The sequence below is a fragment of the Rhinatrema bivittatum genome, chromosome 6 (assembly GCF_901001135.1).
Source record: "Rhinatrema bivittatum chromosome 6, aRhiBiv1.1, whole genome shotgun sequence".
In the NCBI taxonomy this organism is placed as follows: domain Eukaryota; kingdom Metazoa; phylum Chordata; class Amphibia; order Gymnophiona; family Rhinatrematidae; genus Rhinatrema; species Rhinatrema bivittatum.
The window spans coordinates 253413971-253438320 of NC_042620.1; the positions used below are offsets into that span (position 1 = coordinate 253413971).

A 24350-nucleotide genomic window follows, 5' to 3' on the forward strand; every position below is an offset into this window, starting at 1 on the left:
GACTGGACCTCCTTTTTTTTTTTTTTTTAATAACTCTTTATTTTAGCATTTTGTGTAAAATACAATCAGTTAGTGTAACAAATACAAAACAACAATGTATGTCAATCCCCTCCCTCCCAGTCCTCATCCTTCAGAAGACAGCACAGTACAGTTACAAGGTAACCTGAACATAAACACGGAAAAAGGATAATCAATAATATCTAAATAAATCCATAAGAAAATCACACGCCCGTCAATGAGGACTGGTCAGTATAGTTTAGAGAGGATGAGCATTTCAATAAGTCCAATAAGGAGACCAAATTTTATCGTACAATGGCAGTTTACGTTTCAGCATATAGGTAAGCTTCTCCACCTGAGCTATTTCGTGACCCTGGTTCTTCCAACACCCAAGGGAAGGGGCTGATTTCCACATGAGAGCAATAGTGAAGCGCCCGGCATGCAATAAATGATCAGCAAGTTATCTTTGTGTGCTGGTAAAAGAATGAGCCTTCCAGAGTCCCAGTAGTGCGAGCTCCTTACCCAGGATGAGACGGCAAGCAGCGAGAACCGAGCGCCAGCAAGCTATAACAAAGTCACAAGTCCACCAAACGTGAATGTAGGAGCCAGGGTGACCACAACCTCGCCAGCATAGCCCTGATGTGGCGAGAGAAAATTTGGGGTAAAACAGGGGATAGCGGTATGCCCGGTGGAGAAGCTTAATCATGGTTTCAACCAGATGAGTACATAAAGAAATCTTATGTGCCTTTTCCTAAATCCCTTCCACTGATGAGTAGTTAAGGTCAGCTGGAGGTCATCGTTCCACTGATGAATTAAGCCTAAAGGGGGATCATGTGCAACTTGAATTTGTAACAAAACTTTATAAAAAAGGGAAATACCTCGACGAGGTATATCTTTCTGAATAAGAATGCGTGTGACCGGATCGGGAACAACAAGATGCCACCCTTTAGCTTGTAAACGGGACAGCTCAGTAAGCAGTTCAGCATGAAAGGTGGAGGAGTCGTCACGAATCCCGTACTCATCCTGAAGGTCCGGAAAGAATTGAGGGCGAATACTGTCATCTTCCCAAAGTTGGCCCAAAAAACACAGACCAAGCTTTCACCATTGGGCTGCGTCTCTATACAAATTGGTGGTACGCAATCTAGGGTTACCTCGCAAGGGGGTGAGCGCAGATAAACCTAAGTTTGACCATTTCATTTTGGCGCTCAAAGCTCTCCAAATCTTAAGAGTGTAAGTGACGTGCGGGCCAACCTGGTCGGCACTATAGCACCCTTATGTAAATCTGGTTGCAACAAGAGCATGGGTAGGTTTAGTTCACCAGTCAGGGTGCACTCAATACCATACCAAGAAGTCACTTGATCCCTATGGAACCACAGCAGAACTCAAACAAGCCCACAAGCTCAATGATAGCTTTGTAAATCGGGAAGTGCCATGCCTCCAGCTGCCTTAGGTCTCCAAAGAGTGCACATCTGTTGGTGCCAAATAAACTTAGAAAGAAGCCCAGAAAGATTAGTAAAGAATCCACCTGGTAAGTGACAGGGTACATGTTGAAAAAGATACATAAGACGAGGGAGGATATTCATTTTAAGAGCATTTATCCTGCCAGTCCATTAGAGGAAATGAACATCCCTTGTCAACAAATCTTGTTTAATTTTGGTGATAGTGGGAGCATAATTGAGCCGGTACAGGTCTTTCAATTTACGAGGTATCCATATCTCCAAATATCTGAACCCATCCCAAGCAGTCTTAAAATTGGAAAAACAACTCGGGATCTCTTCTAGTTTTAGAGGGCCAATGGGAAAGAGTTCAGATTTAGTGAAGTTGGTTTTATAGCTGGAAAATCGGCCGTACTCTGCAAGGACCTCCAAGAGGCAAGGACCCGATTGGACAGGGTTGGTTAAAAAGAGTAACACATAATCTGCGTATAATGAAATCACATGTTTCTTCCCACCCACAGTGAAACTCGATATTCCAGGGTGCGTTCAAATTTTATTAGCCAGGACTTCAATAGCGAAGTTAAACAATAATGGGGAAAGGGGGCAGCCCTGCCTCATACCACATGTAATGGGAAAGAAGCCAGAGCTAAATCCGTTAGTGAGCACTGGAGCACGGGGGTGAGCATAAAAGACTTGAATCAAATCCCTGAACACAGCTGGGAGACCGGCCTTCTCCAAAACCTGAACAAGAAAAGGCCATTGGAGACAGTCCAATACCTTTTCAACACTGAGAGAGACCACCAAACCTGCAACCTTTCGTCGTTTGGCTAGAGCTGTGATGTCAAAAAGACGGCGGGTGTTAGTTGTAGAAAGACAGTGTTTAATAAATCCCATTTGGTCGTTACATATCAAGGCAGACATCACCTTCCCAAAATCCATAAATCCCTGCAAAATCTCCCTGGTCACCCTATAGTCTCAGGGCTTGGCTTCCTTCCACAGCCTCTCTCCCAATTCATTGATAAATTTCTCGAGCTATTCATTCCCCTGATCCCTTCATATGTTGACTCAGGCCATTTCATCACATTATTACAGGATTTACAATTCCCTATTTAATTACACTAGATATAGATTTCCTCTACACTAACATTCCTCAGGAGAAAGCTCTAGTTGTAACCGAATATTTTTTGAATCAACGATCACTGGATCCTCATGTCTCCACTATTTGCTCAAATTGGCCTGCCTAGCATTGAAAGAAAGTTTCTTCTGTTTTCAGGGGTCTTTCTTTAAACAAATAAAAAGAACAGCAATGGGAGCCACGATGACCCCTGATATTGCTTATCTGTTTCAAAGTTTGAATCTAACTGGATTTATGGGATATGGGAACATATGTCTCCATTTTATATCTATCTGTTTGGCTTCATTTCATAGAAGGCATTTTTAATTTGGATAAGTACAGACTTCAAGTTTTATCTATTTCTTGATTGGCTGAACATATGCGACACTAATTTGCACTTTACTCACAGCATACAGATTTCTCAGATCTCTTTCCTTGATACTCTGGTTACTGTACAAGATGGTCCACTATCCATATCCATTTTCTAAGAACATAAGAACATAAGAAAATGCCATACTGGGTCAGACCAAGGGTCCATCAAGCCCAGCATCCTGTTTCCAACAGTGGCCAATCCAGGCCATAAGAACCTGGCAAGTACCCAAAAACTAAGTCTATTCCATGTAACCATTGCTAATGGCAGTGGCTATTCTCTAAGTGAACTTAATAGCAGGTAATGGACTTCTCCTCCAAGAACTTATCCAATCCTTTTTTAAACACAGCTATACTAACTGCACTAACCACATTCTCTGGCAACAAATTCCAGAGTTTAATTGTGCGTTGAGTAAAAAAGAACTTTCTCCGATTAGTTTTAAATGTGCCCCATGCTAACTTCATGGAGTGCCCCCTAGTCTTTCTACTATCTGAAAGAGTAAATAACCGATTCACATCTACCCGTTCTAGACCTCTCATGATTTTAAACACCTCTATCATATCCCCCCTCAGTCGTCTCTTCTCCAAGCTGAAAAGTCCTAACCTCTTTAGTCTTTCCTCATAGAGGAGTTGTTCCATTCCCCTTATCATTTTGGTAGCCCTTCTCTGTACCTTCTCCATCGCAATTATATCTTTTTTGAGATGCGGCGACCAGAACTGTACACAGTATTCAAGGTGCGGTCTCACCATGGAGCGATACAGAGACATTATGACATTTTCCGTTTTATTCACCATTCCCTTTCTAATAATTCCCAACATTCTGTTTGCTTTTTTGACTGCCGCAGCACACTGTACCGACGATTTCAATGTGTTATCCACTATGACACCTAGATCTCTTTCTTGGGTTGTAGCACCTAATATGGAACCCAACATTGTGTAATTATAGCATGGGTTATTTTTCCCTATATGCATCACCTTGCACTTATCCACATTAAATTTCATCTGCCATTTGGATGCCCAATTTTCCAGTCTCACAAGGTCTTCCTGCAATTTATCACAATCTGCTTGTGATTTAACATCTTGTTGAGGTATGAAAGCAAAATAACATCCCTATTGCCCAGTTTCTTTTGCAACATGTGTGTTCTTTGCAGGCTGACTACATTGTACAAGCTCAAATTATGCAGTCCCGTTTTTTGTCGAGAGGTTATCCGACTCAGATCATTAAACAAGCATATAAACATGCTTTATATATTAACCACAATCTCCTTTTTACTCCAACTTCCACCTCTGTTTCAAACAGAATGACCTGTGTTTTACCTTTATCCAGCAGGATACATAAGGTTTGCACTAGTTTAAGGAGCTCTGGCTTGTGCTCACCCCACATCCCATTTTTTCTGCTCCCTCCCCTCCCCCCCCCCCCCCCCACGATTGGCTTTTCTCAGAGGCGGAAACTTGCGGGATCTGTTAGTTTCTTCTGCACTTGACATTCCCATCCCTATTGACCCAAGTAATATTGGCCATTTTTCATGTGGTCAATGTGCTGCTTGCCAGTTTTCCGATTCCCTGTCAGAGTTTCACCATCCAAAAACTGGGAAGATCTATAAACTAAAAAAACACTAACTGCGGTTTTTCTGGGGTGGTCTATATAGTGAGCTGTCCTTGCCCATTGTTCTGTGTAGGAAAAACTCCTCAAACTTAAAACCCAAACCTTTGAACATTTTTTTTTTGTCTACGTCATTCAAAGAGCGAGGCATCCCTGGTCTCTCACTGAATTAAGAAACAACATTCACTCACTGACCTAAAATTCTTTGTCATTGAAATTGTGAGTTGTCCCACCCACAGGGGTAATTTTTCTATCTTTTTAATCCAATGTGAACAGCACTGGATTTTTGAATTATGTACTTTTTCGCTCTGAGGCTTAAACAAAAATTGAATGGTCTGCCTTCATTTAATCTTCTTTTCCATTGTCTCACTCTTTAATTGGCCAATTTCTTAGTACTAGCCTGTGATTGGTCACTTCTTTTAGCATCTTTTTCCCTTTCAGTTTTATAGATGGATGTCTCTCCTTGCAGTCATGTAAAGCACTCAATACAAGAAGCTATGTTATGATGTTGGTTTCCAGCTCTCTTTTGTAGCCTTTTGTGGCTTGCTGTTTAACTTTGCCTCAATTTTCTTTCACAGATTTGTAAATATAAAGATTCTTCTCTATCACTCCCGATACAGCTCCCCGCAGGGGGACTTACTGTACATTTGACTACAAAAATACCAGAACTTCGGTATATAAAACTGTTAAATATAAAAAAATAAAATAAAATAAGTTTGTTTACTTCTCTTTGAATTTATATGCCTGCTGTTTTGAACATTTGAATCTGATTGACCTCTATTAAACCCTGGTTTGACAATATAGTTTGGACTTTTCAGATTATTACTCTTTGCGCAACACACTCATGTTGTCATTTAAATCATTATAAGTTAGGGTTCAGAAGCACAGTACAAATCAAAAGGGGAATTACTTCATTTATTATTTATAGTGCGACACATTTTGTTGGTAGCCCCTAATTTTACAGATGGGATCAATGCCAATTTTTTTAACTATCAGGTCGATGCAATACCGATGTGCTAAAAATGTATGACCAAACTAGACTTTTTTTTTTGAACATGCATACAATCATCTCTCCTGGGCGGCAAATGTAACAGGCAAATGAGCCGCTGCACTAAAAAGGATGTACTAGGGATAAAGTAGAGTTGCTTACCTGTAACAGGTGTTCTTCAAGGACAGAAGGATGTTAGTCCTCACACATGGGTGACATTATCAGATGGAGCCTGGCACAGAACTTTGACCTCATTGACTCTAGAACTTTCAAACATGCCCTACTGAGCATGTGCGGCTATAGTCATCACCTTGTCCCCTAGGCAGAGTCCCTCAGTCCCTAATATAGCTAATACATGGAGAAACCAACCCCCAAGGGAGGAGGTGGGTTTCATGAGGACTAACATCCTGTTGTCTTCGGAGAACACCAGTTACAGGTAAGCAACTCTGCTTTCTCCGAAGACAAGCAGGATGGTGGTCCTCACACATGGGTGAATACTAAGCTACAGGCTGTCCCAGCAGGACAAAGTGGGAAACCGCATTGTGCTGAAAGCACTGCCTCTCTCCCTTTTGCCTGTGAGGCAGCCGACCCACAAGGGGTCTAGGCGGGAAAAAGAGTTGGCTTCTACAAAGAGAAAACCATAGAAAAGACTGAGACACAAAACCCTGATGCATAGCAGGGGCGCCTGAGGCGTGGGAGTGATGCGAACAAGAAACATTCTCCACATCATGGAAAACATTACAAGCAGGGTTTCAGATCAGTAAACCATGACAATAGTATGTCTAGAATCCTCTGGATAAAGGAAAAAGTCCAAAGATGTAACCAAGGGAAGGACCCTTGGACGAAGACTGCACAGTTTTCTTTGGTGTTATAAGACAACCGAAAATCAGCTGGGGCTCGAGAACTTCTCAGAAAGAAACTGCAGTACACTGACATTCAAATGACAGAATGTCTCTGAAGAAGTGTGCCCATGTTTGGCCGATAGGCATAATGGGCAGAAAATCCCAAGCAACGCTTGGAAGAATAATCAGCAACAGACTCTACATGCTAAGTACCAGACACAGCTGACCAGCAGGACAGCAACAAGAGTTTCAAGGGATGAAAGACAATCCCTGAATGGGATCGCTAGCCCAAACTCCAGAGCAGGGAGATATGTTAGGTCTGAAGCTCACCCACATTGCACCCTGTCAAGGGCAGGGCTATCCATCCTGTATACAGGATATTTTAGGGGAGAGGGAAGGCACTCTTGGCAACCTAGTGAAGCGAGAAAAGCGAAAGGCATTATTGGCCAGAGTTTGGCAAAAATATAGGGAAAAAGTGGTGTATTTTTCCTTGCAGGTATACACTAAGATATAGCTTTAGCTTTTCTCCCCCTCCCCCTGAAATTCCAACTGGAAGTCAGACAGAGTGAAGAATACAAGGAGGCAGACCGCTGGACTGCCGGGGTAAGCATAGGTTGCTAGATTGTACATCTTAACTCCAAGCAAATAACTCACTGCTGATTCCACTAAGAGGTTACCCACCAAGATAAAGCCTTCAGCCTGCTTGGAACAGCTGAAACAGAGAGTGAATTCCACAGGGAAGAAATCTAGAAACTGTCCACTGAGAGACAGGAAGCCAGGGTGGCATAAGTGCAAACCCCTGTTGAACAGGATTTCTTCACCAGCCTGGAATCCTAAGGGTACTAGGGCAGGGCAAGGGTGATCTCGGAACATATTGCCCTGAACCTGACTTAGGTAGTAATACCTCAGCCATGATAGTATATACTTCCCTGAAGGAAGCACGTAGTCCAGTAAGTGGAACAATCATTGCCTGAACCAGGACTCCCTTGTCCGCTGACAGGGTTATTCCTAAAATGGGGAAGCATAATTTGCAAGCCACTGCAACCAAAAAGCAGCATCTCTGTTGCAGGCTTCTTCATCTCCCAACTCCCTAAACCATGGATATGGTGATAGGTTGAAAAGCATGCTCGCCAACTTGAGGTAGGGTTCCACAGGCGAGAATGACTGGCAATAGTGATCCTTATGAAAAAATGCCCATTGAGCTCAGTGGGTATCAAAGGCGAGACCTGGTGGGAGAAACCCTAATCTTCACCAGGGAGCTACTCTGGAACGGCTCCCTCAAGAAATAGACCTGCTGTGCCTTAAGGCAACTGAAGGAGAGTGATACCATTCGACTGGCTCTCAGATCCCATGAGGAATCGAGAGTGACTGCCATTCAGAAGCAGTGACATGCCTTCTCCAGGGAACAGAAAATGAAGGACACCCCTTGCAGGGGTGGACAGCCAGGCATCCAGAGGGGAACCAATAAGAGTTGCCCTGGAATTCAGTCGAATCCTCCCTTCCTGAAGTGACAGGAAAGCAATGAGAATCGAAGCCTCCCGATCTGGAAAAACCTGTCAACTCTCTAGTTGAGAGAAGGGACACCATCACTGATTGCTGGGGTTCAGAAGCGACCAATCTGCCACTGGCAGCCACCCTCAGATGGGGAAGGCCATGACGGTAATCAAAGGGGCCCCAGCAAAAACAATCAGATGACAGTTCCTGCCTTGCCCCGGCCTATAAGGAGATGCTCCAGATCAGCAATAAACCTGCCAGGAATGGAGCTCCAGGGGCTTCCCCACAAAGGGGATTTGTGACATGGAAGGGGTAGAAAGAACATTCCTCTGCTGAGGAAGGAGAAGACTTCCATTACTACCCTCTTGGTGTCCACTCCCCTTAGGGTTTGACCAAGAACGCGGTCCAAGGTCAGTCCTGTGGCTGCAGCGCACAACCTGTTGTGCCCGCCACAAGGGAAACACACACACACCCCAATATAGTAGAGGACAACTGGAGAATAGAGCCATCTGTTGTAAAAGCACGCTGACCAGTATTCATACAGTGGCATCCCTTCCTATGGATGGCAGCACACCTTCGACCCCACTCGCCATGCTTGTGGATAGAATCCCACGGCACAGCAAGGACCGAGCACTAGAGTTGGTGGCTGCATGCTGTCAAAAGGCAAATCAAAGTGTATAATGACTCCTTCCTTGCCGTTGCTCCCCAGTACTTTGTGGCGCAGAACTAATGAGGAGGCTGAGACCTTGATGCAACGATGACAGAGCCCTGGCATGGCTGAGAACTGCACAGACAGGGCAGGTCCTGCCTGCCATCATCCAAGGCGCTTGGAGTAAATGCCTTGCAGTATCCGACCGCGCATGCTGTGCTCCACTGTCACCGTAACTCCTAGTGGAGTGCATAAAAACAGTGTGACAATGGCGTCTCCAGTATCACTGAGGCTCTGGGTATGGTATATTTTGTGGGTGGCATTCTATGGCATCACCCCCTCCAGTACCTGATAACACCCCAAGAGGCTGGATACAGCCCTTGAAACATCAGGAATGGCTCACTGCCATATCCTTCATGGAACGACAGCAACAAAGTCCATGGTGACCAGTGGTGCCCACGTTGCTCTGCAGTCATTCATGTGGCAATCCACTGGTGCCCACAGTGGTGATGGTACCTGTAGGGTCCATAATGGTTCTGCACTCACCAACGATGGATCACATCCAGGACACCAGACGACACTGCACCCAAGGTTTCAACGGCATCAACAGCCCGACAGCACTGATAGAGACCCTGGTGCCTGAAGGCATCAATGGCCCGGCAGTACCAAGGATGCCAGGAGTGCCTGCAGGCAGAGGCTCTGCAGCCCCAACACAACCCTGACATGCCTCATCGGTGCCCAGAGAAATTGATGACTGCCAACGCCATCGACTGTTCCCCTTGGCTCATCTATCCGTCCAAGGACTTCGGTGCTGCGTGTCCCTCTCTAGCAGCGACAGCTGATGATAGCCTCGCTAGCGCTCAATACCAATGGTACACGAATCCAGGCGGGGCCTCCGATGCCTCCTGATCCCAGCAGCTCAGGTCCCTGAGATCATTGGCATCCATGGTGCCTGATAGCCATAGGCCAGTGATGGGACAGCACAATGCCTTGGGGATGACCAGGGCCGCACCTTGATGGAATTGAGGGTGTTGATCGGGGCAGCTCTGCACCAAGATGGCATCGAAGCCACTCATGCACCTTGACAGCATTGGGGATGGCCACTCACGTACCTCGACGCACTGGGGGTGGCCACTCAGGGCATCGATGGCACAGAGGTCATGGATGGGCCTGAGGCATGCATAGAATGGAACCGAGGCATCCATGGAATGGACTACTCCGCCACCTTGCATCCTAAAGCGCTCGATGACTCCGGTGCCTCAAGTCCACAAATGTCTACTGCATCAAGGGCGGTCATTCATCCTGATGGCATCAAGGGCTCCCTGGCACCTCGACGGTGTCAAACGTGACCATGGCGCTCAATGGCAGTCCTGGGCCTTGATGTGGTCCTGACATCGATGCGTCAGAACAACAATGCGCTAATCACAGAAGTGCATGGGCAACTATTACTGGGCATGGCACTGAAGGTGCTTGCCCAGGCTTCTGCTCGTCCTCTCACAAGGAGACTGCACTAACATATTGGCAAGCAGAAGGGGAGGCTATGTCATCCAGGGTTCCTGTCTGTGGAGACTAGTTCCTTTGAATGTGGGGAGGATGAGCTCTCCCCTCAACAGGAACAGTGTAGTATGGTCCTCGATCTCTGCACTGCCTGAACCTCCATCGATGCTGATCGATCAGTGAAACGACATGGAAATCCTGTCCGGGTAGAACTCAGGTGAGTCCCCAGGCTCAGCGGTCTACACGGATCACCCAAGGACTGCATTCAGTTAGTTTGTGTACCTTTAGACAAAGGCATGAGGCTGGCAGATAGAGAAAAGAAGAAAAAGGAAAAGAAATAAAACTAATGTATGGTAAAGGAAAGAAAAACAGCTTCAGCTCTAGAAGAAAATCACTTGCAAAAACTGTGAGGAGAGAGCAAAGCTACCTTGAGAGACACAGCTCCAGTGAGCACACAGCTCCGCAGAAAAAAAAAGACCGAGGGACTCTGTCTAGGGGGCAGGGTGATGACTACAGTTGTACATGCTCAGTAGAGCATGTTTGAAAGTTCTAGAATCTTTAAGATCAAAGTTCCATGCCGGGCTCCATCCGATGATGTCACCCATGTGTGAGGATTACCATCCTGCTTGTCCTAGGAGAAATTGTGCATTTCTAGCGAGTCCAAGCATCGGGCGCCCAGGAGAAGTGGCTGTGCGCAGGTTAGGAAAATGGATGCTTGTTAACTGAGCATCTGTTTTCCTAACCTGACCGTCGGAAAGACTTTTGTTTTCAATTTTTTTTTTAGGTTACTCCTTTTTCGGTTCCTCCAACTTAATATCGCTATGATATTAAGTCAGAGGATCTACAGAAAAGCAGTATTTTCTGCTTTTCTGTTAAGTTTTGGGGCTCCTCAAGACTTAGTGCCAGCTCCGGGGCTAGTGTTAATTTTTGAGGATAAAAATGAGAGCATTGGGCACACATTTTTTTACATAAGAGGGTAATAGCTATAGCCTCATCAACATGGCATTTACATGTGATAAGCACTATTAGCTAAGCGCTGGTTTGGACATGCACTTTGGACGCGTTAATCCCCTTATTGCATAAGGGGTTATGGATGCCCGTCCAACTGTGGGTTAACCTGTGCGCTAGCCTGAGCGCACGGTATTGCATCGGCCTGTAAATATATATACACCCACACACAAATTACATCAGAACTTATACTACTTTCTCCCTGTATTTTATGGCTCTTATCTCCATCTAGCTACTGAACTGACAACTTTATTAATGCAGACTTTATTAAAGCACACTGAATTCTAGAAACACAATGCCAACTTCAAATTCCCCTCCTCCCTGGCCTCTTCAGCACAGGGTAATCTAACAAGAACCTTTAAGCAGTAACCTTTACTGCTATGAACATACCATAAAGGGTATTCATTCATACTGCTTTACTGCAGTGCCCCCCCCAATCTGTTGGTACTTACCAATGTGTGCAGCTGGGCTCAGGAAGGAGCTGTGAGAAGCTGAAGGAGGCCCATAGTGAGGTCCACTGGGATGAATAGCACCTGTCAGAGAAAATGTAGTATAACGCCACTGATATTTTTTGGCAGTTGACATATTTCAGGTAAAGACAGAAGCTGAGATTTGTATTCCTCTGTTGCACTGCAGTTGCCAATTAAAAATAAGGTTTTTTTTAACAAGTAAGCTATGGAGATGTGAGTTTGAAATTATAAAGCAAGAGAATCTGAGGGCATCATTTTTTTAAAATTTATTTATTTATACAATCGCAGGTACAATCCATAACATCACAAGATTAATAAAAAAACAGAGTACGGAAAGAATCAATATACAAAAAGAAGTCAGTACTACACCTACAACTAATTTTAACCATAAATACTAAGTAACACACGCATCACATAACACTAATACAAACACCCATTCATATCCTCACATCAAACCAAACAAACCCATAAAACAGATCAAAATAAAAACATTGGGCATACAAAAAAGATAAAATATAGAAGAACTTCAAGTAACATTCCATTGTTTCGAAAAACTTAAAGATCAAAATCGTTCTTGCAGAAAACTCGGCAGGGATTCAAAAAACAATACCCAAGCTTTCACATAATCAGCAGGCACTTTTCGTTAAATAAAAATAACATCTAATCTTTCAGTATGCATCCAGTCTGCCATAATATTCTGCCAGAGAGTAAAAGACGGTGGTTTACGATTGTATCAATTGCTTTAAAATAGAAAAATAAGCTATCAATAATGCTACATAAACAAAACTCATATATCCTTTAGAAAGAGGTGGAATAAATTCTGAAGAACTCAACAAAAGTAATCATCCATCAAATGAGGGATGCCATTGAGTTATCTCTGCAAGTGCAGAAAATATAGCATCCCAAAAGGGAAATATTTAATGACATAAAAGAAATTTATGTAAAACAGAACCTTTCTTCATTTTACAACAATTACAAAGATCAATAGTAACAATACCATATTTATAAGCTTTATAAGTTTTCTCATCATAAATTAGCAGATGATATAAACCCCACAAAAAAAGTGCAAATACACAAACCAAAGCAACTAAACCCATGGTATAATGAGAATATAAAAGAAATAAAATGAAATCTAAGAAAAAAAGAAAAAGAATGGAAAAAAGAGAAAACAATAAATAGATTGACTAATTTCAGAAAACAACTAGCGTACTACAAAAAAGTTATTCTAAATGCAAAAAAACAATTCTTCAGCAGAAAAATTTGCTAACAACCCAAGAACACTATTCAATATAGTTAAAAACCTGACTAATGATAAAACAGAAACGACACAAACCCCATATGAAACTAAATGTAACAAAATAGCAAACTTATGGTCCTCAGGAGGCTTAAACCCCTATTAACACAAGCACACTTCCGAACAGTTCTGCAAGCACTTATATTCACCAGCACTGACTACTGTAATACACTATTTCTGGTACTACTACACTCAACAATAAGACCTCTACAAATATTACAAAACTCGGCTGCCAGAATACTTACTGGTAAAAGCAAAAGGGAACACATCACTCAAACACTTGCTGAATTACACTGGCTACCAATAGAACAAAGAGTGCAATATAAAACACTTTGCACAATTCACAAACTGATCAACGAAGAAAAAGCAGACTGGCTAAACACAGCACTACGCTTACACGTTCCACAAAGAAACCTTAGATCAGCCAATAGAGCTCTACTAACCATCCCCTCAGTCAGAATAGCAAAACTAACCCAAGTTAGAGAGCGAGCCCTTTCCTTAGCCGGACCAGCATTATGGAACTCATTGCCATTCGAAACAAGATTACAAAATGATTTAAAACTCTTTTAAAAAAGTTTAAAAACATGGCTTTTCAAAAAAGCCTTTTACAATGAGAATGAACATAAAGTTAAATGAATAAGCGAATGAACATCGAAACACAGCTAAAGTCACCTATCAGCGTAATTATATATTTAAGTTTATTATTGGTATTCATCAGTATTATAGAATAATTTAAGAAATATGCAGTATAAAGGTCAATACTTATATGGTTTTTCCTTTTAACCATATAAAAGGTCAAGATCCAGATCACACATCATATACCTTATATTATGAAACCTGTTACAGATAAATGTTTTGGCATTGTGGTAGTAAGATTTTTTTTTTTTTTTTTTTATATTTAATCTTTATTGTTTTCAATATTAAAGTAAGACAAACTTACATTAAAGAAAAACAAGGATACAGTCATATCAGTAAATTATAAATTATATATACTCAAAAACTGTATTCATATATTTGACTGGGGCCTCTTTGCTAAGAAAAAACTGAGGAGAAAAAAATCTTAGGAGCATTAATCAAAATAAGATTATTCCATATTTATTTATTTTATTTATTTATTTTAAGTTTTTCTATACCGGCATTCTATTTACTTGGAAAAATGGCAAGCTTTATGGTAACAAAACTTATATCTAGATCCCACTTAGGGGCGGATTTTCAGAGCCCTGCTCGCCGGTGCGCCTATGTTCAATAGGCCTACCGGTGCGCGCAGACCCCGGGACTCGCGTAAGTCCCGGGGTTTTCCGAGGAGGGCATGTCGGGGGCGTGTTGAGGGGGGCGGGCCCGATCCGCGCGGCGTTTTCGGGGCGGGACGTGGCGTTTCGGGGGCGGGCCTGGGGGCGTGGTTACAGCCCAGGGCGGTCCGGGGGCGTGGCCGCGCCCTCCGGACCCGCCCCCAGGTCGTGTCCCGGCGCGCTAGCAGCCCGCTGGCGCGCGGGGATTTACGTCTCCCTCTGGGAGGCGTAAATCCCCCGACAAAGGTAAGGTGGGGGTTTAGACAGGGCCGGGAGGGTGGGTTAGGTAGGGGAAGGGAGGGGAGGGAAAAAGAAAGTTCCCTCCGAGGCCGCTCCGATTTCGGAGCGGCCTCGGAGGGAACGGAGGTAGGCTGCGCGGCTCGGCGCGCGCCAGCTATACGGAATCGATAGCCTTGCGCGCGCTGATCCCGGATTTTAGCGGCTACGCGCGTATCTACTAAAATCCAGCGTACTTTTGTTTGCGCCTGATGCGCCAACAAAAGTACTCCAAATCGCGCTATTTGAAAATCTACCCCACAGTGTATGCTAGGAGAAATCACAGGGATAACTCTAGCATTAACAAAGGACTTAAGTTGCTCTGGGTAATAAAACACAAATTCTTCTTTCCGCCTTATAATGCACCTGCTAGGATATCTCAAAACATAAGAATAGCCCAAATTCTTTACCTGTGTTCTGAGTACCAGAAATTCTTTTCTCCTTTGCTGTGTAACACGAGCAAGGTCCGGGTAGATCCTCACCCCAGCTCCATAAAATGGAGATGAGATGTTTTTAAAGAAATTCTTCATCACAATACCCATATCATACTCTGAAGCAAATGTTACTAGAAGAGTTGCTCTATCACATAATTCTAGGGATGAGTTTTCTAGATATCCAGTCAAATTTTCCATAATCTCAACCTCAGCCTTATTTTCAACACGCGATCTAAGTCCTTGTGGGGGCTTTAGGAATATTTGCCTAGTGATACAAGGCAATCCTTGTTCACTAAGCTTTAAATTTTCAAGAAAATATTTCTTAAGAGTTACCTCTATTGTTTGACCCACAACCCTAGGAAAATTTGTAAATCTGAGGTTGAGATGTTTGGAATAATTTTCAATATGTTCAATTCTATGTGAAGCTGATGTAATATCTTTAATTAACTTAATTTGAACATTAGTGTTTTTTTTAATTTCAGCTTCCATCTTATTTATTCTAGAATCACTTTTCTCTACCTTATCTTCTATTTTTTCCATCTTTATGTTAAGTGCTCCTACATTTGCATTAGTATCAAAAAGAGCTTTACTTAAGCCTGCCACTAAGTCCCATAATGAGTCCAAGGTCACAATTGCTGGCTTAGCTGGTATCGAAAAGCGGACTAACTCATCCACCTTTTCAGCCATTCTTTTCTCCACCTTCAACAGCTTTTCCAATCCTTCTCCCACCCCTTTCTCTGGGGTTGATGTTAATGCTACCATTCCTATTCCTCAAACTGCCCCTTCTTTGGAAGTTTTGGGAGAGTCTGGTAGGCTGTGAAGCTCTTGCCTGTGTTCTACTCCTGCCATCACAGTTAAAGCCACTTCGGCTACCTGATCTCCGGCCAGCACAGGGGAGCTGGTGGGTGACATCATTATTAGGCGACGGGGATCAGGAGGAGACAGAGTCACTTCCCCAGATGGCGACGGAGCTCCTACCTCCACTGCCATAGCGGGGATATTCTCCTCAATATCAGTTACCAACGCAGGAGTATAGGAAGTTATTAAACGCTGGTTTGTATTCAAAGGGGAAGCTTTGGGGGGGGGGGGGGGGGTAGACCCGGACTCTCCCCTTTCTTTTAGGAGGCATTATCACAAGGAAACTTCTTAAGTTCAATTCAAACCGCTACTCACTGCGAATGTTAGCTGCCTATTTATCTCCTCATTTGGCGGGCTGCGTTGCTTCAAGAGCCTGACCGCTCCACTGCTCCACCCTGCGCCGGACTAAGCTGGAACAAGTCGGCGCGCCCCTTGTGTGCGCGCGGCTTGGCGGGGTGCCGCACAGACGTCGATTTTATGGGCGTCCTGGCCCCTAATTGTGACGTCAGGGGCTCAGGGGTGGAGTCAATGTTCTTCCGGGTGCCGCGGGAGCCTCTCAAAGTGCGAGTCCAACTCCACCGAGGCTAGTTGTATTCTCCGCTCTCCAAACAGGTCTCTCTGCTGCTTGCACAACCGCCGTAAGATTTTAACCAAATGTAAATTTACGTGCCTCCATGAAAACCATTGTGAAGGTACACTACTAAACGACGGTATAGAAAAGATTTTAAATAAATAAATAAATAAATATAATGATGATGTAAAAATCTTAAAAAACATTTCTTGATATTTAGCATCGAAGGACAATTTGGCACCATAATCAAATCATTGTCGACGGCTGCACAGAGACTACAATCCCTAGAGAATCAGACCAATATTGTGCTAAATTCAGTAAAGAGTCATTAGTAATCTTCAACTAGCGAATCTTAGACCAAAAAGATGTTTTTCTTTCCTCCCATACAGCAAAGATGAGTAACTAAAGAATTAAAATGAAATAAATCTGGCTTGTCGACTAATATATAATATCTGATATAATGCCTAGCCCGAAGATATGCAAAAAAATGTGATTTAGATAAGCTTATTGATCAAGTAGTTGTTGGAAGTAAAGACTGTGCATCTGACCAATAAAGAAATGAAATATCCAAAATTCCTTTTGTAAACCTTTCTTTGAATATTCCAGACGAAATGCCAGGGGCAAAAAATAGATTCTCTTGTAGCAGAAGAAAGGCAGAAATCTGAGCATCGGATCCCCACCATTTGTTTAAGTATCATCACGCCAACAGTACAGGGCTAAACTGGCAACATTCCAATAAAATAGCTGGTATCTTATCATTTGTAGTATTGAAGCACCCCAAGAAGAGAGAGTGGGTAAATTTTGGATGCAACCAGATTAGGAGTACCAAAAGTATAGGAGGAAGTATACTATTCCCAAAAAAACGTAGCTGACAAGCCACATTATAGAATCGAAAATCAGAAATATTGAAACCTCCAAAACAGCAGGGACCACATACAGTTTTTTTTGTTTGTTTTTTTTTAATCATAATTTACGTTTTATTTCAGATCATGGTCAAATACAATACCAGCAGAACAACAACACTCAAACATAGAACAGTAACATCGGATATGAACAATATAGAAGTCCAACCCCTAACACTGGCAGCTGGATTCAATAAAGACATTGATTATAACTCTTATGTCTATTGTGTGTTAGCATGACTGAAATTTAAGATCATTTTCTCCCCTTAGGACTCTACCCACCCACCCCGCCCCCACCCCCCATCCCTTCTTGAGAAATATGCACAATGATAACCCAGTAAGGTGATAAAGCATTCGATCTTTAACTCGTTTTGACACGGTCAGTTATCCGGTATGTAAATGAAGGTATTTAGACCCACACTATGACAGAGGATTCTCGTCTCCCTGATAGGTATTTTTCCATAAGTTATAGTTCTTCCAAATGTTATGGAATTTCCCTACAGTCCTGCAGTAGTGGGCAGTAATTTCCGCCAGGACATATATTTTCCCCACTTTATGCTGAATCTCTGCTATGGTAGATACATGTGAAAGCTCCCAATATCCTGCTATAGCTGTTCTTGTAGCGACAAGGATGTAATTAGCCAGAATATTATCACCAGTCTTGTATGAAAAAATGGGTACCCCTAGTAGGGCCTGTTGTGGTTGCAGAGAAGCTATATTTTCATTGATGTTACGAAGTCATGACTCAATTCCCTTCCACAGATTATGAACTTTAGGGCAGATCCACCACATATGGTAATATGTTCCTTGCAACTGACACCCTCTCCAACATTGATCAGAGACTGCCACATTCATTTTATGAAGTTTAGTTGGGCAGTAGTGCCATCAAAATAATAATTTTAGCAAGTTTCCAACCATGGAAGCTGCAATCAGTCCCTTGCCAATATTTTGAAAAATTGCCTCCCACTCTTTAAGTGAAAAAGGAACGCCTAGATCTTTTTCCCATGCTAATAAGTGGCTAGGCTTAGTAGACAAACGTCTTCCCAGCATGGTATATACTCTCAATAGAACTTTAGTAGCTTGGTCGGCCTGGGTGCATAAAGTTTCAAAATCAGACCTTCCTTGCTGTAAGTGACCAGCTAGCATACTTGTTTTAGCAAAATGGCTTAGTTGTAGATATGGGTATATATCCAGGTCGGATAAGTCATATTTCAGTTTCAGCTCCTGGAAGGGAGCGAGATCCTTACTGCCCCATATATGCCCACATGTGATTATACTCTTTTCTTTCCAATTCAACAAAGCCTTAGGTTCATAGCCTGGCGTGAATCTACTGTTTGCGAAGAGGTGCGGTATTGAGATGGTATTCTCGTGTCCCCACCAAAAGCGAACTTTTAGTATGCTATTTGTCTAGGACAAATACCACAGAGGGTGGCAGTAAATCACTAGGCTGACTACGCCACGTTTTCTTGGGTTGACACAGCAGGCTATGAAGTGGAACGGCCCCCAGTAATTGCTGACTAAAATGTACCCACAGCTTAGGGGTAGATCGCCTATGCCAGTCAATGTGTTGCAACCTTCGCTGCTCAACGTCCTCACTCTGCCCTATTTACCTCTGTGGCGACTCCCTCCGGGTCTGATGGACGGCTGGCTGCCACAGCGTCTCTATGCCGTCTCCCTCCAGCGTCCCCAAACCGGCTCGACATTGCAGATCCGCCATGTTGCCTGAAGACCTAGGGCGCGCGCTCTGATTGAACTACCAGCAAGAGTGCGAACCTCAGGGGCGTCCCCCTGAGATGACTTCATCCGCTTCCAATATTTAAAGGTCTCTATTTCACTATCTAACTGAGTTAGCAAGGGGATTGCTTTGGCTACGCTTCCCAAGCTACTCTGCCTCCTCAGACTTACCAGAGGTACCCACTCCTCGGGGGCCTCGCTCTTTTTCTTTACTTTCAGATTACAGATAGGAACCGGTACTCGCTCCTCGAGGGCCTAAACCTTTCTAGCTCCTGAGCTTCCTTGAGACCTTATGTGAGTTTTGTCATCTAGTTCTGTTCATGAACTCTGCCTACTCACTTTCTACAGTTTCTCAACAGCTCAGCCATCCTGGATAGCTGTTCCAGTACCTGAGGGACTACAGCCCTGCCGGGCATATCAGCTCATTACTGCCACCTCTGGTGGTTTCAAAAACCTGTTTAATAAAAGAACTAATGTGTGTCTGTCTCCATACTCAAGCCTAGCCGGTGGTCCCTCTCGGGATTCCTCCCAGGGCGTGGTCATCCACCACCTGCCCAGGGATCCACCCACAACTATATCAGATTCATTACAGATTGCTACTCCTTAGCAAGACGATATCTGAGACACTACAAGATTGTTGATTCCTCCTTCTTTAGGAGCCATTCATAACAGATTGCTATCTCTGCAGTCTAACAGCAGATTTATTACACAATGAGGGTTTTAAATTGAGCAGCCTACAGGTAGCATTCCAAATTGGGGACACTTAAACCCCCCTGCTGTCGATACTGATACATAATTTGTCTTGCGATTCTAGGCTGCTTCCCCCCCCCCCCTCCATTTTGCCATTTATTCATCCAGTGGCGAGGTAGTGGGATTGGTAAAGTTTGGAATAGATAAAGTAGTTTGGACAGCACATTCATTTTGATTGCTGCTATTCGGCCGAGCCATGAGATTCTATATCTATTCCATTCCTCTAGATCCTGAGATATTCTAGACCACAAGGGAACATAATTCAATTGAAGTAGGTCTTGGGTAGCACTAAGATATACTCCCAGATATTTAACTTTTGTGTTAGCCCATTTGAATCGAAATTGGGCCCCCAAGCGTCTACCGGCTCAGTACTGATATTGAGGATTTCCGATTTATCCCAGTTGATGCAGAAGCCGGATATTCGACTGAACTCCTCCAGGGCCCGAGTCACTGCTGGTAGTGAGGTTTTTGGGTCTGTAAGGACTATCATAATGTCATCTGCGAACAGTGACAATTTCGAGGAGAAATGGCCGAGCTCAACTCCCCGTATTGCTGTGACGGCCCGTACCTTGATGGCAAAGGGCTCTAAAAAAAATTGCAAAAAGGAGCAGAGATAAGGAACATCCTTGTCTGGTGCCTCGTTGTACATTAAAGGTAGGGGAATATCCTCCGTTAACTTTGATGCATGCTAAAGGCTCTTTGTACAGCTGCTGTAACCACTGCAAGAAATGGTCACTAAAGTTCAATTTCCGCAGAAGGGCAAAAAGATAGGGCCAATGCACCATATCAAAGGCTTTCTCGGCGTCAACCGAGAGAGCCAGGGCTGGTATTTTCTGTGATTGTACCCACCAGATTAGGTCTATAATTTTATGGACATTATCACTCGCCTGGCATCCGGGTATAAAGTTAGCTTGATCGGGGTGAATAATTTGTGCAATAAAACTATTTAGGTGTGATGCTAGAATCTTGGCGAGGATCTTTAGATCGATGTTGATTAAAGAAATTGGTCTGTATGACCCACACAAGGTGGGATTGCGACCAGGTTTAACCAGCACAATGATCCCAGCCATATTGGCAGCAGCGGTTAAGGAAGTGCCCTCCTTCAGGGCTCTATAAAATTTTGCTAGGGTGGGAGTCAACTGGGGTGCGAATACTCGGTAAAATCTACCAGTAAAGCCATCGAGCCCTGGAGATTTACCCGATGTCAGTGAATTTATAGCCGCAGTGATTTCAACTTCCGATTTCAACTTCCTTGTTTAATATTTCCCTCTGTAAGGTGGTTAATTCTGGGAGGGCAGTACTATCCAGATATCTAGCTATGTGGTCAAGATGAATAGCGTCGTCCTTGGCATATAACTTAGTATAGAACTGATGAAAACGTTGAAGTATTGCTTTATTGTCAGTCAACATGTCCCCCTCCTAGGCTTTAATTTTTTACTATAGTCACCTGTGCTTGCCTTTTCTTTAGCGCATGGGCTAGTAGTTTGCCTGCCTTATTGCCACCTTCAAAATATTTTTGCTGCGCTAAAGTCATTTGGTGTGCTATCTGCGTAGCATCCAGTGATGCAATACGGAGACGTAGCTCTCGCATTGTGGCTAGATTGCTTTGGTCCGTGCAGTTAGTTTTATGTATCCTCTCAAGCCCCTTCAGCTCTTGGAGGAGTTGGGCCCGTTCATGTTCCCTCTGTTTTTTGATATGAGCAGCTCTAGAAATAAATTTGCCCTGAAAGACTGCCTTTAAGCACTCCCAGATTACTACCGAATTTGTCTCCCCAGTATCATTAGTATCCACATACTCCTGGATTTCCACCTCCACCTGGGTTACATAAGTGGCATCATCCAATAGAGAGTCATTGAGCCTCCAAAAACGATGACTTTGATCCAACTCTTTGAGCTGCAATGTGAACCATATAGGAGTGTGGTCTGACCAAAGAATTAGCTCAATGTCCAAGGACTGCACCCTGGTCATAAGACTTCTACTTCCCAAAAACATATCAAGTCGGGAGTAGTTCTCGTGTGGATGTGAGTAAAACGTGTAATTCCTGGTGTTAGGATTCTGAGATCTCCAAATATCTATGATCCCATGAAAGCATATTAAGGCTTTTAAAGCCTTCCTCGCTAATTTGGAGTCAGTACTGCACCCGGACGAGTTGTTCAGTCTTGGGTTGACAGTCAGATTAAAGTCACCTCCCATAACTATATGACCCTCTTCGAGGCTAGAAGACTGTTCAAGGAATCATAAAAGGCATCTTTATGAGAAATAGGCCCGTATATAGATACTAAAGACAAAGTTTCCCCTCCCATGACCAGTTTTACCACCAGATATCTACCTTCATGGTCAGATAAGGTCTCCTTCAATTCAAACTGACAATTCTTATGAAGCATAACGCCTACGCCTGTGTATTTGTGCGTGGGTGATGCTGCTGCCCAATATTGATGTGGGTACTTATCGGAAGACATCAATTTTTTATATCGTCTCCATAAGTGCGTTTCTTGTAATAGGACCACATCTGCATGTAAGCGCTCTAGTTCTTTAAAGAGTAAGCGTCTTTTTCGAGGTGTGTTTAAACCCTTTACATTAAGTGAAAAGAATTTAATAGTTGCCATTCATGTGGCTCCCCTTCTGATCTCTAAAGCTATACGTCCCGGGTGCCCCCTAACCATGCTTAAAGTCATGTAGGCAGCAACCTCACTTTACCAGTCTACCTAAGTTCGATCAGAGACTCCAAATCTTTCAAAAAAGAACTTAAAACATGGTTATTTAAACAAACATTCACAGAGTTGGTTAATCTAATCCCATACGATCAGACTTACTTCCTCTGCTAACCATATTTTACTTACTTACCTCCCCTTCTAACCATGCTCTACTTACTTCCTACCCCCCATATCTTTTCTCCTTTACCCCTCTATTCAAATTATGTCATGCACATCTTCTCCTCCCATGGCCCCCTAGGACTCTTTCCTCCTTTCCCTCCCACTTCTCTTTTCCCTTTTGTATAAGTCTCCTTAACACACCCAAGCGTGTTTTCAGTTTAGTTATGTATTTAAATGCTTAATTTTACATGCTCTACCACTGCAAGTCCAATTTGTAAGTCTTACTCTTTTATACCTATCCTCACACTTCTGACATATGCTGAATTGTTACTAGTTGTCTATACACATTTCAATATGTTCGTTATGCATGCGTTTTATGTATGATGTTGGTTACATTGTAAACCGGAGTGAAGGCACCCTGCTATACTTCGGAATATAAAAGAATCTAAATAACGAACATATTGAAACGTGTCTTCCCACATTTGCAAGTTAATTGCATAAGGCCTTGGTAGATACATACGGACACATAATTGGAACTCTTTCCCTGTGTCTTATGACAAACCACCTCCTGGACAGCTATAAAACTGTCCCCGCCCTTCCTCCCCCCATAACCTGGGGGACTCCCTGTCCCGTTCCCAAAGAATCATGGAGGAAGGCTTAAGTTACTCCTCTGATCTCCCAATACCAGTGCAAAGTCCTGTATCGAAGTCCTCGCTATTAGATGTGATGAATCTTGAGCTCCGTGAACTAAAAGTAACGTGTATGATCGATTAATGGAATGTAACTGTGAAAAACTCTGTTATTATCTGCTCCCAGAAATCTTTCAGCCTCAATTGTGAACCGCATCTGACATATATATCTTCAGGCTGGATCTCTGTCCCTGGCACTTCTGAATGATGAGGCAGTTGTGGTTTTTGGAAGCCTGGAGCATGTTGGACGAGATATGTGGCATCTGTTTTTCTGTTGACAGGTGGAACAGTGCCAGCATGCCTCTATAGACGATGTTGAAGGTCTAATAAGACTTCATGCACAGGAGTGGCCATGATTTCTTTAGGTGCATCAACAAATTGCAGAACCTCCAATGTCTTGTGACATGTGTCCTCCTCTGTTACCAAGTTGAAAGGGATGGTTTCTGACATTTCCTTAATGAAATTGGCGAAAGAGAGGTCCTCAGGAGGAGACCGCCATCTTTCCTCTGGAGGAGAAGGCTCTGAAAGTAATTCCTCTGATGTAGAGAATCGGTATCCAAGTCTTCCCATGGATCATAAGGAGTGTTTTGTCGAGATCCGGAAGGAGGGTGAATAGGCATCGACAAAAATGTTGATGGCTTCGATGGCGGGTGTATTGGCATCGGAGGCTTTGAAGGAATCGATGGATGTTTAGGTCCAGAGAGTACCAATGGTCCTGGAAGCAGTTCCAGCTGCGATGGACCTGGAGCCGGACTGGACATGGTGTCGTCATCCTCTGAGGATCCCGGGATGGGTATCGGGAACTGCGGAGGTCTTGATGTTCAATTCAGCACTGATGGAACAGGCTGAATCAGAAAGGCACTGATGAGAGGGCATCAAGTCGATGTAATAGTGGTGCAAACATCGATGGTTCAGAAGTCTGTGCCGGTATGGGGGCCGGCGTCTATGGCGGCTGGAGGTTTTGGATGGCATCGAGCACTGCCTGGCGGATGTACGGATGAGGGGGCATCAAGTCGATGTAATAGTGGTGCAAACATCGATGGTTCAGTAGTCTGTGCTGGTACGGGGGCCGGCATCGATGGTGGCTGGAGGTTTTGGATGGCATCGAGCACTGCCTGGCAGATGAGGACATTCAGTTCTTCCCTGAAAGCTGGTGTAGACAGAGCAGCTAGAGGGAGAGGCAGGCTAGGCATTACTGGCCTTTCCACAATAATTTGTGAAGGCTCAGTACCCGGCACCGGTATCACTGGGGAACACCTCGGGATATCAGGT

General features: G+C 43.7%; 1 protein-coding gene across 5 annotated transcripts in view; it reads right to left on the reverse strand.

The window, feature by feature from the left end:
- FBRS (fibrosin) overlaps positions 1-24350 on the reverse strand; it is a 274396-nt gene that overhangs the window by 30678 nt on the left and 219368 nt on the right. For all 5 annotated transcript variants that reach the window (XM_029606818.1, XM_029606819.1, XM_029606817.1 and 2 more), the window contains one exon: positions 11450-11530. In XM_029606818.1, coding sequence (XP_029462678.1) covers positions 11450-11530 — 81 coding nt within the window. The remainder of the gene's footprint in view (positions 1-11449; positions 11531-24350) is intronic.